General features: G+C 42.5%; 1 protein-coding gene across 1 annotated transcript in view; it reads left to right on the top strand.

Moving 5' to 3' along the window:
- The window catches only part of LOC119506934 (guanylate cyclase soluble subunit beta-2-like), a 66,773-nt gene extending 52,098 nt beyond the window's left edge, over positions 1-14,675 (top strand). Inside the window, exons 13-14 of the mRNA XM_037799939.1 lie at positions 1,555-1,706; positions 14,530-14,675. Coding sequence (XP_037655867.1) covers positions 1,555-1,706; positions 14,530-14,675 — 298 coding nt within the window. The remainder of the gene's footprint in view (positions 1-1,554; positions 1,707-14,529) is intronic.
- The last annotated feature ends 3,875 nt before the right edge of the window (positions 14,676-18,550 follow it).

Below are 18,550 nucleotides of genomic sequence, written 5' to 3'. Positions count from 1 at the left end.
GTGCCCTGGAACAACAAGAAGGAGGTTGCGAGCCGAGCCGGGGGCAATCATAGTCAACGGGGTGAGATTTGCACAATCTCAGCTATCAGGATTGTGATTTCATAGCTGAATGGGGTGGTGACGTAGGAGGTGTGGTCAACAGGAGCCAAATAGGGGAATGGGAGGGGCACGGTGAAATCTGAAATATCCCAGAATCTGTTCAGCAGCAAGTGGAAGCTTGATGGAGGGCTGAGGCCTGGCTGGGGCAGGTGACCATGAATTTGAAATATCGCTCATCTGCACAGATAGGTGCTTTTTCTCCAATGCTACTCAGATACCAGTATGGTAAATACACAAGTAAACAAATACACATTTCCCAGTTATTCACAGCTTGATCTCATTTTACGGTAGTCTCCTTGTACTCCTCTTCTTCCATTCCTCAGCAGCCAGGAATCATGGTGGAGAAAGCTTGAGTAGTTAGGATGAGCTTGGATAGTGGGGTGTACAGGGTGCTTGAGGAAGATGGAAAGAAAAGTGCTGACATCTAAGGACCCTATTTTTTTTTTTAAATGCAGTTTTATTGAGGTATATTCATATGCTAGATAATCCTCTGAAGTGTACGGTCAGTGGTTCATGGTATCACCATATAGTTGTGCATTCATCACCACTATCAATTTTTCATTGTTTTTATTACTCAAAAAAAAGGATAAAAATCAAAAGAAAAATTATCCAAAACATCCCATACTCCTTATCCACCCCCCACCCCACTATTTATTTTTTTTACTTTATTTTGTTACTCATCTGTCCATACACTGGATAAGGGGAGTGTCAGTCGCAAGGTTTTCACAATTACACGATCACACCATAAAGGCTATATAGTTATGCAATTGTCTTCAAGAAACAAGGCTACTGGGTTGTCATTCAACAGTTTCAGGCATTTCCTTCTAGCTATTCTAATACACTAAAAACTAAAAACAGCTATCACTATAACCTCCAGATTGACCTCTTGACTCTGGAATCTCTCAGCCACTGAAACTTTATTTTGTTTCATTTCTTTTCCCCCTTTTGGTCAAAAAGATGTTCCCAATCCCACAATGCTGGGTCCAGATTCATCCCTGGGAGTCATGTCCCACATAGAGGGGAGGGTAGTGAGTTTATTTGCAGAGTTGGCTTAGAGAGAGAAGCCACATCTGAGCAACAAAAGAGGTTCTCTGGGGGAGACCCTTAGACATACTTAGAGTAGGCTTAGTTTCTCCTTTGCAGGAATAAGTTTCGTAAGGGCAATCCCCAAGATCGAGAATCCTCTTTTAAGGTGCTGGTATATACACAGGTGTTGACGACATGGCATGAAGAAGTGCAAAAGCTGCACATCTCATTTCGAGGTGTGGTAGGGAGGTGTGGTGGTGGTGGTGGGGTGCAGGCCATAGTGGGTCCTCGTCCCCACCTTCTGCCATTGGCACCCCAGGTTGTGTGCCATTTCCCAGTCTTCTCTCTCACCACCCTTTGCACTGTGGGCAAATCTTGAATTACAGACCTGCCATCGTTGACATCTGGTGCATTGCTTTCTCTGTGCAGAGCCCTGGAAAATCAAGGGTTTGAAATAATCGAAAGGGGTGAAATCGAAGTGAAAGGTAAAGGGAAAATGACCACATACTTTCTGATCCAGAACTTGAATGCCACTGAGGATGAGATCATGGGGAGACCGAAAAACCCTCCAGATCACAAGGGTAAGCACAAAGAGAACTCCGCCATTAGTGTTGCACATTTTCCTACTGTTTTTAGGGTAGTCCATGGGTTTACAGGACTGGTAGAGGTATTATCCCCACCCCTCACCAAGCTGCCACCTTCAGTTTGGTAAGCAGATCAACCATTCATTGTTTCGTTGGAACATTATAATGTTATGATTTTCAATATATTGAGCTGGGCCAACAGACCCAGCCTAAAGGGTCCCACATGCATTAAGCTTTTGAGGTTCTGCTTTATCCAAGAAAGGACATTTTCCCATCAACCTCTACTGCTGCTGGGGAATGATTTCAGAAATGTCTTTCTCTGCTCCTCAGCCCCAGAGGATGCTCCAGAACAGGCTTGCCTCACGCATTGGACTTTACCCCTTCCACGTTGTGAGCTGGCTTCCACAGTGGGAGAGAACAACAGCATTCATGGCTAACTCAGCTCCAGGAACGGCGAGAGGCTGGGAGATCAGGGTGAAACAACCCAGTGCTAAGCTGAGCGGGGATCATTGGGTCATTGATTAGCTCCTGGTGCTCTAAATAAGAAGCTGGAATCCCACAAGTTGCTCTCCATCAGCTGCAGGGCTGGTCCAGCCCATGAGCTCAGCAGTTAAGCACTCACTTCTCTAGTTAAGAGGGAAATGCTGACCTGAAGGGGAAACTCAGTAGCAGAAGTCTAAGACTTCTTTGCTCATCATGCATAAAATACAGGCTTCCCAGATACCACCCTATTATTAACATCTTCCATTGGGGTGGAATATTTGATACAATTAATGAAAGCACATTTTATAATTGTACTAGTACATACTTTAACTTAGGGTTCACTGTTTGTGTTGTACAATTCCATGGGTTTTAAAAAATGTTTATTCGAGTAACATACAACCTAAGATTTTCCCCTTTTAACCATGTTCAAATATATATTTCAGTGCTGTTAATTATGGTCACGATATTGTGCTACCATCACCACCATCCATTACCAAAACGTTTCTATCATCCCAAATAGAAATTCTGTGCATTTTAAGCCTTAACTCCTATTCCCTACCTCCATCCCATCCCCTGGTAACCTGCATTCCAGATTCTGACACTGTGAGTTTGCTTATTCTAAGTATTTAATAGCAGTGAGATCATACAATATTTGTACTTTTGTGTCTGGCTTATTTCACTCAGCATTATGTCTTTGAGGTTCATTCATGTTATCACATGTATCAGAACTTCATTCCTTTTTTTTTACATTTTAGACTAATTTTTTTTCAGTTTAGACTATTTAATTTTTTTCATTCCTTTTTAATGGTGAATGATATTACATCATATGTGTATACCACATTTTATTTATCCATTCATCAGTTGATGGACACTTGGGTTGCATCTATCTTTTAGCAATTGTGAAAAATGCTAGTATGAACATTGGAGTGCAAATAATCTGAGTCCCTGCTTTCAGTTCTTCTGGGTATATACCTAGAAGCGGATTGCTGGGTCATATGGTAGAACTATACTTAGCTTCCTGAGGAACTGCCAAACTATCTTACACAGTGGCTGCACTTTTTTACATTCCCACCAGCAATGAATGAGTGTTTCTATTTTTCCACATCTTCCCCAATACTTGTAATTTTCCATTTTTTAATATAATCATTCTGGTGGGTGTGAAATGTTATCTCATTGTGATTTTGATTTGCATTTCCCTAATGCTTAAGGATATTGACCACTTGTATATCTTCTCTGGAGAAATGTCTATTCAAGTCTTCTGTGCGTTTTTAAATTGGGTTATTTGTCGTTTTGTTGTTGAGTAGAAGGAATTCTTTATATATTCTGGATATTAAACTCTTATCCGATATGTGGTTTTCAGATATTTTCTTCCATTATGTGGATTGCCTTTTCACTTTCAATATGAAGTCATTTGAGGCATAAACAATTTTAATTTTGAAGAGTTCCCATTTATTTATTTATTGCTTGTGCTTTGGGTGTAAAGTCTAAGAAACCATTGCCTAAGACAAGATCCTGAAGATGCATCCTTACATTTTCTTCTAGGAGTTTTATAGTTCTATCTCTTAAATTTAGCTCTTTGATCCATTTTGAGTTTACTAATTTGCTGTTGGATTTGATTTGCAAGTATTTTGTTGAGGATTTTTGCATGTACATTCATAAGTGATATTGGTCCATAATTTATTTTTCTTGTGGTGTCTCTGTCTTTGGTATGACAGTGATACTGGCCTCTTAGAGTGAATTAGGGAGTCTTCCCTCTCTTCAATTTTTTGGGAGTTTGAGCAGGATTGGTGTTAATTCTTCTTGCAATTTTGGGTAAAATTCCTCGGTGAAGCCATCTGGTCCTGGGCTTTTTTGTTGGAAGGTTTTAATTGCTGATTCAATCTCATTAGTTGTTATTGATCTGTTGAGATCTTCTGTTTCTTCTTGAGTGAAAATGGGTCATTTGGGTGTTTCTAGGAATTTGTCCATTTCAACTAGGTTATCTAATATGTTGGTGTACAGTTGTTCATAGTATCCTGTTATAGTCCTTTTTATTTTAGTTGAGTCTGTAGTCATGTCCCCCTTTTCATTTCTGATATTAGTTGTTTGTTTCCTCTCTCTTTTTTTCTTTGTAAATCTTACTAAAGGTTTGTCAATTTTATTGATCTTTGCAAAGAACCAACTTTTGCTTTTATTGATTCTCTCTTTTCATTTATCTCTGATCTTTGGATTACTTCCTTTCTTCTGTTTGCTTTGAATTTAGTTTGCTCTCATTTTTATTAGTTCTTTCAGTTTTGAGGTTAGGACTCTAATTTGAAATCTTTCTTTTCTTTGATGTAAGTATTTAGAGCTATAAATTCCCCTCTCAGCATTGCATTCACTATATCCCATAAATTTTGGTGTGTTATATTTTCATTTTCATTGGCCTCAAGATATTTCCTAATTTCCCTTGTGATTTCCTCTTTAACCTATGTTGTTTAATTTCCACATATTTGTGAATTTTCCATATCTCCTTCTGTTAATGATTTCTAGCTTCATCCCATTGTGGTTGGAGAAGATGCATTGAATGATTTCAATAGTTTTGTACTTATTGAGTCTTATTTTGTGACCTATCCTGGAGAATGATCCATGTGCACTTGAGAAAAGTGTGTATTCTGTTGTTGTTGGGTAAAGTGTTCTGTTAGTTCTAGTTGGTTTGGAGAACCACTCAGGCCTTCTATTCCTTACTGCTCTTCTGTCTAGATGTTCTATCCATTATTGCAGTGGAATAATAAAGTCTCTTACGATTAATGTAGAACTGTCCATTTCTCCCTTCAAATCTGTCAGTATTTGCTTCATATATTTTGGGGCTCTGCTATCAGGTACATATATATTTATAATTGTTATATCTTCTTTTTGAATTGACCCCTTTATCAGTATGCCATGACTGTCTTTGTCCCTAGTAACAGTTGTTAACTTAAAGTCTATTTTATTTTATTAGTATAGGATAGCTACTTATTTATAGCTATGTATAATATAGCTATATATACTATAGTATATAGCTATATATAGTATATAGATAGTATATATATATATATATAGCTATATATAGTGTATAGTTAATATACACTATAGCTACTTACAGTATTGTAAAGTTATAGTATAGCTACTTTATTTATAGCTACTTATAATATAGGTACTTACTTATTTTATTAGTATTAGTACAGATACTCCAGCTTTCTTTTGGTTACTACTCTCATGGTATATTGTTTCCATCATTTCACTTTCAACCTTCTTATGTCTTTGAATTTAAGGTAAGTCTCTTATAAATGGTATAGTTGAATCATGCTTTTTTATCCGTTTTGCCAATCTCTGGCTTTTGACTGTAGGATTTAAGTTATTTACATTTAAATTCACTACTGATAATGTGGGACTTTCTTCTACCATTTTGCTCTTTAACTTTTTAAATCTTATACATTTTTTATCCCTAAATTCTTCCATTAATGCCTAACTTCATATTTATTTGAATTATTGTATTTTACCATAATGACTCCCTTCTCATTTCTATCTGGATATATTTTTCATATATTTTCTTTGTGGTTACCATGGGGTTAAAATTTAACATACTAAATATATAATAATTCTATTTGGTGCTTTCTGGGTTTCTTGGATATACATATCACATCTTTTGCTAAGTTTGGGAAGTTTTCCGTCATTATTTCTTTGAATATTCCTTCTTCCCTTTCTCTCTTTCTCTCTTTCTAGGACACCCACAAAACTCATATTGTATACTGGATGGTGTCCCCAAGGTCTCCTTAGGCTGTTTTCTTGTTTTATAATTCTTTTTTCATTCTGCTCCTCAACCTAACTCCAATTTTTTGGTCTTTGAATTCACTGATTCTTTCTTCCACCAGCTCCTATCTGCTGTTTAAACCCTCCCGGGAATTTTTTTCCTTTCAATTATCGTGGTCTTCAATTCCAGTAGTTCTGTTTGGTTTCTTTTTAAAGTTTCTGTCTCTTTATTAAGAGTCTTATATTGTTTATTCATTGCTTCCCCTGATATTCTTTATTTCTTTCTCTATATTTTCCTTCATCTCCTTCAGCATATTGAAGATCATTTAAAAAAAAAATCTTAGTTTAATATGTCCACAGTCTGATCTTCTTCATTGATACTTTCTGTATTTTTATCCTCTGTCTTTGGATGAGTCATCAATTCTTGTTTCTTTGTTTGTCTTGTAATCTTTTGTTACATACTATACGTGTTAATATTTTAAAATATTAACCCTGGGATTTATTCCCAAAGATAATTGCTTCTTGACTTTGTGTGCAGCTAGTGATATGACAGATTTTTTTTTTTTTTGAGTGTCAGGAGCTAATAAAACCAAGCAAACTGTAATTTACCAGAAGGCTAACCTTCTGAAATCCCTGAAGAAAACAGGAGAAGGAAATGGATTTATTCTGACAAGAGCCGATCTTTAGCCACTTCAGGAACCCACAAAAGAAAATCTCAAAGTGCAAAGTTTCCTCAATTATGTAGCTAATATATGCAGGATGTCTCCTTGGGATGCATGTGTTATGGTTACTATTTTTCAAGGTGAGGCTGTACCACATGAAGAGATGTGTATTTGAAGAATCTTTTTTATTGTTTTCACAGTGCTTTCATTCTAATAGCAGCTCATTCTGATATCCCTATGAGCTGTGATTGTTTTGGGCCACAAAGAGGTCCTGAGATAGAAAGATCTAGATAAAAAGGTAGAAATAATTTGGCTCATAAAGGCCAGGAGCCAACCTCATTAGAGTGTTTAGCCCCTGAATCCCCAGCACGGAACCACGTGAGACCTCTTTGAGAAACAGACAGTTTCTCCAAGCAAATAGGCAGCCGCACTTGAATTTCTTGGCTTTACAGTGACCCAGCCTTGCTTCTCTTGGATCCTCTGGATTGCATCTGAACAGATTACCAATTGTGAAGTGTGAGTGAGGCCCTAGATTATCAGGGGCATCAATGGACAGGCTGCACACTCTGGGTGATGAGATGCTCATCTGGTGTGAGCCAGATGCCCAGAGAAACGAGGATGAAGCAAGCTGGACCATTGCACCTCACTCTAGCTACCCAACCCCAGGCCGACCAAATCCCCAAGTGCCTTTTAACAACTCGCCCAGGTGATTTGTTGGCACACTAAAGTTTGAGTTTACCACCTATTTGGGCATCTTCCTGATCTCTGATGGTTGGCAACAGATATTACACAGCAAGCCATAGAGTTTAGTCTTGTAGGGTTCATGTCTCTTGCTCCTTGTTCTCAAGGATTTTCAGTCCTAGGTCTGTTACATCGCGCTTCGCTCCGAGGTAGCTGAAGGTTGCCAGTGCTGTAGAAAGGTGTCTCCATCAGTAGCCGAGGCTTGTCGGGGCTTCTAAGGCTGGACTGATGGGTCTTACTGCTTCAGAGATCTGCCTGTTGGGAGAACATACAAGACTCACCTCATTGATCACATCTGCCATCAACATCACCAGCTTGCCACCGATCCCCAAATTTACGACGGCTCTCCAGAGCACATCTTTCCTTCTGACGTGGCTCTGGGATGTGGGACAGCAGGTCTTTCCGTTTTCCTCTGCCCTGTGAGTACCTCAGCACCTGACAACGTAGCTCAGCATCCTGGCAGCCCACAGGCGGGCCCCTCTCTGAGGGCCAGTGGAGGGGCCTTGTCTTTATGATGCAGCAATAGGAAAACACTCCAGCGAGACCCAGGCCTGCAGGCTGCACCCATACCGCACTTGCACTTCAATAACACGCTTTTCTTTCACTCAGCCATGCATTTGGTTGTTGGATGTGTCAGTGGAGAGGCTCCCCAGTGCAATTAAATGGGAGTATGGAGCCAGAGAGAAATCAGTGTGTGTTGACTCAGATATTTAAGCAACCACCTTTCAGTATTGACTAAAAAATTGGCCGTCCAGCTGTCCCTGCTGGCAGGCTCTTCTGGCATCTCGTCAGGCCTTGTGAATGTGTTTTTCAAATTCCACTTTGCTTCAACTTGTCTCCTGATTCTCCCGATGATTTTAATAATGAGTTGCAGGCTGACCTGTACATGGCGGTGTTTCACCTGGATGTGACCCCTTCTTATAAACCCCAGCCAGGGGGTGTGTCCCCTTGTCAGGTTTGCAGCAGATTAACTCAGCTTGGGGGGTGGGTGGGGGGTGCTTCTTAAATCAAGTTCTGATTGTGCCTCTGGAGAACTTCAGTGGCAAAGGTCTCTCCCCTAGCCGAGTTTAAGGTTTGGCTGGCTGCTTGGGGTTTGCTGATTCCCTCCAAATTCAACTCACTCTTCCCAACAGGAAGAAGTTGCTTACCATGTGCATTCCTCCTGATGGGTAACGCTTGGATGGGTTTGTGGTCATTTAATTGCCAGGGCCCTTGCCCCTTGCTTTATAGGGTAATGACCATACCAGTGCCCTTTCCAGTAGGTTTGGAGCCAGGCTGCCAAAGGGAGGCTGGGGCCTTTTCTCAGCTCAGGGGCCTTTCTGCTGTCTTTTTGAGGCCTTCCTAAGCATGGCTGTCAGTCTCTCCTGACCTTTTCTGGTTTAGGCTGATGAATGGCACAGCTGTTTTCAACTGCTGGCTTTCAAGAAGTTGAGCTGTTAACCCAGCAAAGTTCTGCAGATGGAAGGTCCTGGGAGGGGTAAGTGAACTCTTTACAAATGAGGAGGTAACTGATGGAGGAAACAGATCTTCAGTGCTAGGGTTAGCCTCTGAGTGTCCTGCTTTTCGCTCTAGAGTTGGTTGGCATGGGAAGAGATCCAAATCATCAGGGGATAACCTGTCAACAATACAGAGTGCCAGCCCCCCACCCCCCCAAGAGTACTCAGTAGGCCAAAGTGGGGTCTGTGCCTCCAGTTGTTTGACCAGCTCCAAGAGATTCTGAGCCACCTGCTGGCAAACCCCTCTTGCATTTGGAAAGGGGATTAGATGGGAATCAGAACTCGTGGGCCTGGGTCCAGGCCCTGCCCCCAGGAACTAGCTGGGTAAATTTGAGCAAGTCCTCCTGGCTTCATTTTTCTCATCCCTAAAGCAGGGGTAATAAGAGTAATGGCTTGGTAGGGTTGCTTTGAAAAACATATATTATAGGAGTGGTCATTCTTAAGCCACCAAGTGCTGTAAATGTGTCAGGCATTCCAAGGGCTTAACCCACTTGCAGACTCTATTATTGGGTGTTTGTTTAAGACAAAATATGGGGTCTTGGCACAAAAGTGGAATAGGTAGTATAGGATTTTTAAAAAACAAGCATGATATGACTGCACTCATGGAGCTTAAGGGCCATGAGGTAAGAGAGGCACACCTGGAAGTCAGGATTGCTGCCGGGTGCCAGGTGTGACAGCACTGACGGTGAGCACAGGGGATGCTGAAATACATGCCATTACTTGGAAAACCTCTTCAGGAGGTGTGGGTGACGGCAGAAACCAGCACAGGCAAGGCTGCGGCCTCTTCTCTGCATTCTGGAGAGGAGACGGCTGGGTTTCTAGAAGCCGCAGGCCTGTCTGCACCGAGACACAACCTCTTTTGCCTGTGGATAGGAATAGGAAGTGACTGGGGGTAACTCTAGAATGGCAATCCCTCCCCACCACCCAGAGACTCCATTGCACCATTTGTATTCCTGCTCGCGAGGATGCTATTCCACTCTCATTGGTGGAGTTTCCCTCCAAAAGTTTTGTTTCTGGAATTCATGGTTCCTTTCTCTGTTCACACTTCCAGTATGGTCGGTGTCCCCTTACTCCAGAGCAGGTGAGTGCATCAGAAAATTAACGGAGGTGAAACCCATTGGGATGAAGTGCTCCAGAAACTTGGAGACCAGGCAGAAACAGGCCCTGGGCTGGGAAGTTCTGGGATATGGGTGGAGGTGCCATGGTGAAGAGCTCTGATGAGGAACTGAGAAGAGCCAGTGGACACTCGGACTTCAGGCTCGGGTCCAGCTCCACCCCAGACATGGAGAATCCGTATGGAAACCAAGATGTGCTCTTCCGTAGCTCATTCTGGCTAGAAACTGATGCAGGAATGCAAGAAGGGGATCATTTTAATTGCAAATGTAAGTGTCCCCTCTCGTAATTCTGCACCATATGCTTTAGGACTCACAGGGCCTGGCCTGCAGTGACCCCAATCCCACATTTCTTCCCCAAGGCAACTGCGAGCCCCATGTTGCCATCCCTGCCTGCACCTCGGCAGCCCCCAAGTTCACAGTGGATGGCCTGGCTCATGTTTTCCAGACAAAAGTTTTCTTCTGCAACCACGCTTTTCTGTTAATCCATTATTAACCTATATTGAAAAGGATTTCTGTGCAACTCTTTTTTTTTTTTTTTTTTTTTTTTTTTTTTTTAATCATCATTTTATTGAGATATATTCACATACCACGCAGTCATACAAAACAAATTGTACTTTCGATTGTTTACAGTACCATTACATAGTTGTACATTCATCACCTAAATCAATCCCTGACACCTTCATTAGCACACACACAAAAATAACAAGAATAATAATTAGAGTGAAAAAGAGCAATTGAAGTAAAAAAGAACACTAGGTACCTTTGTCTCTGTGCAACTCTTAATTCTTTTCTGGGCTATGTTGGTTTGCCCAACTAAAGATTATTGTTATTTTTTTATTCATTCATTCATTTATATCATAGAAGTCATATTTAATTCTTCTTTTTGAAAAAACCAAAGAGCAGATAAACCAAAAGATAATAAAAGCACCCCAAATCCCATCACTCCGAGATTACTACTATCAAAATGTTGGTACATATTTGCCCAGGTTTGTGTGTGTGAGGGTGTGTACATATGTGTATACATGTATACTTTTTTTTTTTACAAAAATGGGGTCCTCTGTCCTTCCTAATTTGGCATCTAGGTCCTGAATTTCCTTTGAACCTTTAAACACATTTTTAAACCTATGAGGGAAATTTAAAAACAGAGATAATGTGCTTGACGTGGTAGGCTTGTTTTCCAAAAGCCACAAGTACCCATGTCAAATGGACACCCCCATGCTCTTGTCCATACCTAGATCTACAACAAATGTACGATGACCCTGATGTTCTGTGAGCCCTGACACTTCCTCTGAATCTTCCAAGGGAGCTTAAACTAGTTTGGCTTAGCTTTGGTGTTTAGATTATTCCAGATGTCTTGATGTTAGTATCACGGAAGCTATCCTTCGTAACTCTCAACTAATCAGAAACAATTAACCAGAACATTATATCTACCGACTGTGTGTGAAAAGGAGCATTTATTGTAGAAAATAATGGTCCTGAGAAGCAGTCCTCTAAGGACCTGAGCAAGATAAGATGATGGATGAGAATTCATCTCAAATAAACAGGGACGTTCTTCCGGCATCTGGATCATGGAATTGGATCGGGGTAAAGTGTCAAGCACGTATGTGCAGGAACTCTGCAAGAGTCTTGTTCTGTGCTGGCCAAGCCTAGCTGGAGTTGCAGGCAGCATCTCAAGTGAACGGAGCTGTGCTTGACATGTCCTGCTTTCAGTGGCTGTCTCAGTTCTCTTTCCCAGTGCAGTCCTAGCTGGTTGTCTTCTTCTCTCTGTTGATCAGGGAATTTTTTCTCAAGAGGAGGAAACGGAAAGAGGAAAATGGGTTTAATGGAAATGCAAGAGAAATGAGAGTAGAAGCAGAGAAAGTGAGTGCAGGGAAGGTACAAGTGAGAAAATGAAAAATGGCCAAGTTAGAAGAGAGGAAAATGTGCTGTGGAGACAAAAGAAATGAATCAGTGATGAAAAACTAAGTTGAGTAATGTTCAAGAAAAGACAGGAGGAGGAGAAAAAAACATGAAAGATTGTTGAATAAAGGGGAGTTCTATGAAACATTATTTCCTAATGTTGGGTTTCCTTCCAAAATTCTTTGTGAGAGATTAAGCCAGAAAATAGATTATTTATCTTGGTTACAAAGAAATCATTGTGCTATCTGGAAGCAGAAGCACATAATAAAGACAGGGTGAGTCCGATACGTAAGGGGACTATTTTCCTTTGCACTCTCTCCTCTAATTTTAATAACTCCAACCCCTTCTTGTTCAGTTTCCATATTTATTAGGGTAAACCCCACTTTCGGTGCAATTACAAAAACAAGTTCTGTAATCACAAGGAGAAATACCCTAAATATTCTTGTAAAGATTCTTACAACATTGCTGTGAGTTGAGTGGGAGACATGTTTTGTTGAGTATCCTTCTTTTACATCTGGAAAAACTGAGGCAGAGAGACATGTTAGATGGGGAGAATCCAATCACCCGTTTTAGTACTGACGGGCCATGACAGAGCCAGAGGCAGCCAGTCTTCTCGACAGAAGACATTACATTCCTCTGGGCGGTACAAAGCCCTTGGCCCTTATTTGCTATGAAACCAAAACAAAATTGAACCCAAATCTTTCAAATACACTGTCCTTCTCAATTAATCTGCATGTTTCCATTTTTGAACAAATTAATTCCTGTTTAAATTATAAACGTGCCTACATCTCAAAGAAATGCAATCATGCAATAAATTCCATAATCCAAAATGAAATGGATAATGGATATTTGAAATAATAAGATTAATAGTGAATTAGAGAAAAAAAAAAGGTGTCATACCTGAATAATATACCAGTTTCTAAAGAGTACAACAAAATACCCTAAAAGCATAAAATATGGCTAAACATGATTCGGTCTTTTGTGTGGGGTATGTGTCTGTGAAAGAAAGAATGAGAGGCAGAGAGAAAGATTAACACAGAGAAAAAAAGATGAGAGATAGAGACAGAGAGATAAAAATGGGGGGTGGGCAGGCAATGTACTGTGAATCTCAAATGAACCTGCAGCTAATGACATCTTCGCCTAACAAGTCTGGTTTGGCCATACCCTATAAAAATGCCCTTTTTGGGAGTTATGTGAACCTTGATTCCTTGTCAGACCTGGATTTGCCCTATAGACATATTTCTAGGTATCCAGGAAAGCCCCCCCACCCCCCAATCCATTGCTCCAGGGTCCTCTCACCTCACCCTGGGGCTGAGATAGGGATGTGGACAGGTCCATTAAATGAGGGAAAGATGGAAAGAAATCCCCAACACTTTTTCCTTCCCTTTCCTCCCTTCCCCACTGTTCTGTTAACTCAGATTTTCCAGTTCCTCTTCCACCTGCCTCCAAACTATAGCTCTCCCCACTGCCCCCAATGCCCTATAAACAAAAGACAGCAACCACGGCCCTCACCAACCAACACCACTAACAATGAACGAGAAAGGTCTTGGGTTTCTCCAGTGTGTTTTCCCTTCGAAAGCTTATTCCATTTTTTTCCCACATCTATATCATCACTTAAGTTCTTTAATGACCAGTAAATCAGCAAGTTGAGTTTGTCTCAGTCTAATGGTTTGTGCTGAAAACTCCCTTTTGCTCTTAGGCTATTAAAACAAAATTTATCACTGATCCAGGTTCAGAAAGAAGTCTGCGGTGCAAATAGCTCCTAATGGTGAAAGAAGTCATTCCTTAGTTTGGGAACAAAGGGCTAGAGATAGGAGCTCCCCATCCCCGCATTTCCTGAGTCTTAGAACCCTAGATGTACGTGAGCTCAAATCTAACACACGAGACTCTCTGGGCTTGAACATCTCTGGAACAATGAACAGTATATTAAAAACAAAGAAAGAAATTGAAATGATATATGATTTTAAAATCTCAAAGGATGACCTTTCCAAGTGAAACCGCAGGAGGAGCAGGGGGAGAGTAGAGACAGTGTCTTCCATCCAGCCTTCTTGTTTTCATTCCTCCTGTTAGTCCTGAACTCCTTGTCTTGTGTCAGAATCCCAGAGGCCATGCTTTCCCAGTGCCTTCTCCCTGGGCTCCCTCCCATACTTAAAACTAATAATTAATATCTTCTAGTTTGTATTCATGTCAACCATTGTGTGAATCACTTTCTTTAAGTCATCTAGTTTAGGTAAAACAACAGCCCTGTGAGGTAAGGATAGTTGTTATTCCCTCATTTTTTGGATGAGGAAAATGAGGCCCAGAGAGGGTCAGTGACTTGTCTGAGATCACATGGTGAGCTGGGCCAGTGCTGGGGTCTGAACCTCAGTCTGTGTGACCTCAATGGTTGTAACTCATAAGCAATCAGAGGGCCAGCGAGTTACAGACTCAATGCAGACTCAGCATAGTTAGGTAAGGATGTAGCCAATGAGATGGCATGAGCATAGGCCAAAAGAAATACTGTGGCAGCAGGAACATGGTTCTGTGGGGGCCCTTTTGCCTTGGCTGTAAAGACCTTCTCCTTTCAGAGGAGTCCACACTGTGTTCCTGGGGAACCGGCTCACACAGACACCCCCTGACCAGGGAGGTCAGGCCAAGGTGTGACTGATCAGTTCACCCCTCTGTCTTTTTTCAGCTTGTGATGAATTGATCCCTGAAGAGGGTCCAGGGGCCAGAGAAGACTCGGTGGAGGCTGCTGATGAACCACCATCTTCAGACGAGACGAACACACTTCGCTGCCACAGTGATGTTGCTCCATCTGGTTTCTGTGTTTTGTTGTAACAGAAGGAAGACGAAGCTCCTCACTTAATATTTCTCCTCTTAGGCTCTATGGTGGCGGGAAAAAGTGACTCCTTTTCATTTCTCAGCTCAACAATTCTTAAGCTGTGCCCTTTCCTCGTAGTCCCTTTGAGAATATAAATCTAGACACGAAATGCGATCCTAAGAAGTTTGGAAAATGTGTTTTTGCATTCTTAGTTGAAAGCCAGACCTGAGACTTCTAGGCCTTGGCTCTTATTTGTTCTCATAGATGATAAGGGACCCATTTCTTTACTCTCCTAAAAGGAATGAATTGCTTTCATGTGCCCATCACTTTTGTTCCACTGAAGATTTGCCTCTAAACAAAAGCCCCAGTGGCCAACTTCAGGGGACATGCTAACCTTGAAGGTTCATCCTGTGCAAAATCTTGTTTTAAATTGTGGTGGGAGGAAGCAAGGGAAGGGGAGGAGGGGAAAGCCCCAGATCCCACAGTTCATAAATCACCCTGTTACACAGCCGGGATGTGAACGGCATGCAGCCAGGGGTTGTGAAAGGAAATAATTTTCATTCTCAGCCCTGGGAACTATGTGAAGCAACAGAATAAAAGCTGCATTCCCCAGGGATTTTCTGAAAGTAAAATGGAGGAGAAAAATGTGAAAATCACCGGAAGGGCAAAGTTAGGAAAGATATGGAGAATGCAGAGCTTACCCACAAGACTGAGCCAGCCAGCTCCCCTACGGCTTCTAGCTGTAGGTGTAGACACACCTTATACAAATGTTCTCAGGGTCTCCTCCAATCTGGGCAGCTGGATGGGTGGGCACGGGGAAGTGTTTCACGGACTCTGCATCTGTGTTTGGTAATGGTGAAAAAGAAGTGTGTTGGACCTAGGTAATAAAGAACACCTTAAGGGCACAGATGAGCTTTTATCTCATGCTTGCTTCTTCTTTGCTTGTCCCAAGAGGCATCAACAGTGGGTCAGCAGTTCCCAAGAAAGCTCTCATACCACCTGGTTCTGTTTCAAGCCACTCTCAGAGGTGGGAGGGGAAGGGAAGGTGGCTGAGAGTGAATTCCTCTATCTGACCTAAATGGTGGCTGCATTGTTTGCCTAGAATTGGGCAGGAGCTCCCCATAGTTGAGCAGGACCATGGCAAGCACAGGTGAGCCTGAATGCAAAGTGCAGAGCAGGAAGTCTCTGCAAGTCGAGAGCTGTGGGTTCTGGTCCAGGCTCCACCACTTGACGTCTTGGTAGCTCAGTTTCACCAGCTATAAAATGGGTTAGTGCTAGCTGTGAAGACTGAGTGAAATAGAAGAGCACAAACTTGATACTCCCGATGTTAGTAGCTCCTAAAGTTTATTGAGCATCAACCACATGCCAAGCACTGGCCCCTCATGTGCATTACATTTTAGTGCCCAACCCGACCACAAGCCTGTAAGACAGTTCTTTCAGTCTCTACTTGACGGATGAGGAAACTGAAACGTGGGGAGATTCAGTAGCCCAAGATCATACAGCTGGTGAGGAGACGAAGCTCAGTGTTGCAACGTCACCTGGGGCATGATAGCATGGAGATAAAGGCCCTGGGGCCAGTAGAGCCAGCTTTGAATCCTGGTTCTGCCACATATCAGCTGTGTGACTTTGGGAAAGTTACTTAACATTTCTGTGCTTCTGTGTTCCTTTTGTAAATGATGGATAATAACCCAAGGATCTTCCTCATAGGATTATTATGAGAATTAAATTAAATAAACAGGACTGAGAAGAGTTCCCCACACACAATAAGCCCTTTTTAAATGTTAGTATTTTTTGTTTTTTGTTTTTTTACTTTTAAAACTTCTCCTACTGCTGTATATATCACAGAAAGACATGTTCTTAAGTCTAATCCATTCCTGCAGGTGTGGACCCATTGTAGGTAGGATCTTTTGATGAGGTGACTTCAGTTAAGGTGTGGCCCAGGATGGGTTTTAATCCTATTACTGGAGTCTTTATATGCAGAATAAAATTCAGGCAGGTAGAGAGAAAGCCACAGAGGCAGCAGCCAGAAGCTGGAAGTGAATGGAACCTGGAATAGAAGGGAAAGGCCAGGAGAAGCCACCATGTGCATTGTCGTGTGACAGAGGAGCCCGGGACCAAGGATCCCCAGCACTTAGGTCCCAGAATGCCGGTCTGTGGGAAGAAAGCATCACCTTGATGACACCTTGAATTTGGACTTCCCTTAGCCTCAAAACCGTGAGCCAATAAATTCCCATTATTTAAGCTGATCCATTGCATGGTAGTTGCTTGAGCATCCCAAGGAAACTAAAATACTACCGTACGAATACAAGGTGTTAATAATAGAGGGATATATGGTAACTCTGTGTTTTATGCATGATTTTTCTGTAAACCTGCAATTTCTCTAATTAAAAAAAAAAAGTGTTCCCTTTAAGTGGTCTCACTGCTAACATGGGGCCAAGGAAAGATGACTCAGTTCACACTTCTTGCTACTTTCCCTTTAGTCTCTTCTTCAAAATCCTCTAGCTCAGGTGTAGAACTACAAACAATGTTGGGTGGTAGCATTGCCTGTTAGTTGAAGAGCAAAGCAGTTATTCGTGGGCTGGTGGGTTTTTGTTTTGTTTTTGGAAAGAGAAGATCAGGAGCCTGAGGATTTAACTCCCAGCTGGCAGTTTGCTTTGGTTCCTTGACCCCAAGTGAATCTAGCAGCTTAAGGTACGCAGCCATGTCTAAGATTGCCCGAGGCTGGGAAGCAGGTGCCTGGTCTTGGTTTAAAATGGAGAGGATTTTGCTTGATGTTTATTATGATCAAAATAATCGTTTCCAGCTGTAAATGAATGACTAACTCCCCCTGCATTTTGTACCCCTCTGGAGCCAACTACTTATTCATTTACATAAACACTGGTGGTGACAAACTTCAGGTGCCCGGGAGACTTAGCCAAGCTGAAGACATGTCCTGTGAGCTCGCCAGCATTCCCAAGAGAGGCTTCTTTCTTTCTTGGATCACAGCTGGGGACTGTGAACTCCCCCTAAGAGGGCAGATCCGCTCAGGGGCCCCGGGACCTCTGCAGCCCTCTGCCAATGCTATACTCCAACACCGGCATCTGGTGATCTGCCTGACATCCATCGCCTGGACATCTGGCTTCCACGCCACATAACGGACTTTTATTTACAAGCGGAGAGTGCTTTGCTCAGCAGGGAAGGAAGGCAGAATGACTGCAGCCTGAGCTTCCTCCAAGCGCAGGGACTTGAGGTTGGGCTCCCTGCCACACCTACAACCCGTTAGATTCTCTTTCCCCTGCCCCTGCCTCCCTCCAGCCCCCTCCAGCCCCCTTGCCCTGGGGCAGCGGTCCAGGTGCATGGCAGACTGGGATCCGAGCAGATGGCTGGTCCGCCTTCTGACGTGGTACCCAGGCCAAGGACCCTTACAAACTCACAGAGAGCGGAGGACATTCTCCCTTGTTAAGGATCCACTGTCCACCATCCCAACCCTTGCATCCCAGAGCTTAATCCTATGGCCCCCACAGCTAGCTCCTTCCATCCCCATTAAACACCAAGCCTTTGAGCTCCATTACCTCCTGGAGGTTAAGCTCTGGGCTTTGGTGGGGGGATACCCATTCTGCATGGCTTTATCCTCCCTGGACATCTGAGCTCAGTGTGCATGTACAGAGACCAGTGTCTCACCCGCGGTTTGGACGTCAACTTGCACATTCTTTGCAACGTCCCCCTCTCCCCCTCCCCCGCCCCTTCTTTTTCACACTTTCTCTCTTTTCCAGCTTTCCTTCAGCTTGAGTTGCATGAGAGAGAAAGAGGAGAAAATCGTGCGCTGGCTGAGAAGTGAGATCATTTCTCTCCCGTCTTAGCAGGCTGGCTGGCTGCTCGTCGGGGTTACTGGAATAAAGCGCAGAAAGCGCGC

This window comes from Choloepus didactylus, chromosome 12 (assembly GCF_015220235.1).
Source record: "Choloepus didactylus isolate mChoDid1 chromosome 12, mChoDid1.pri, whole genome shotgun sequence".
NCBI classification, from domain to species: Eukaryota; Metazoa; Chordata; class Mammalia; order Pilosa; family Megalonychidae; genus Choloepus; species Choloepus didactylus.
Note: the sequence above shows the minus strand (reverse complement) of the source record. Positions and strands in the feature narration are given on the sequence as shown.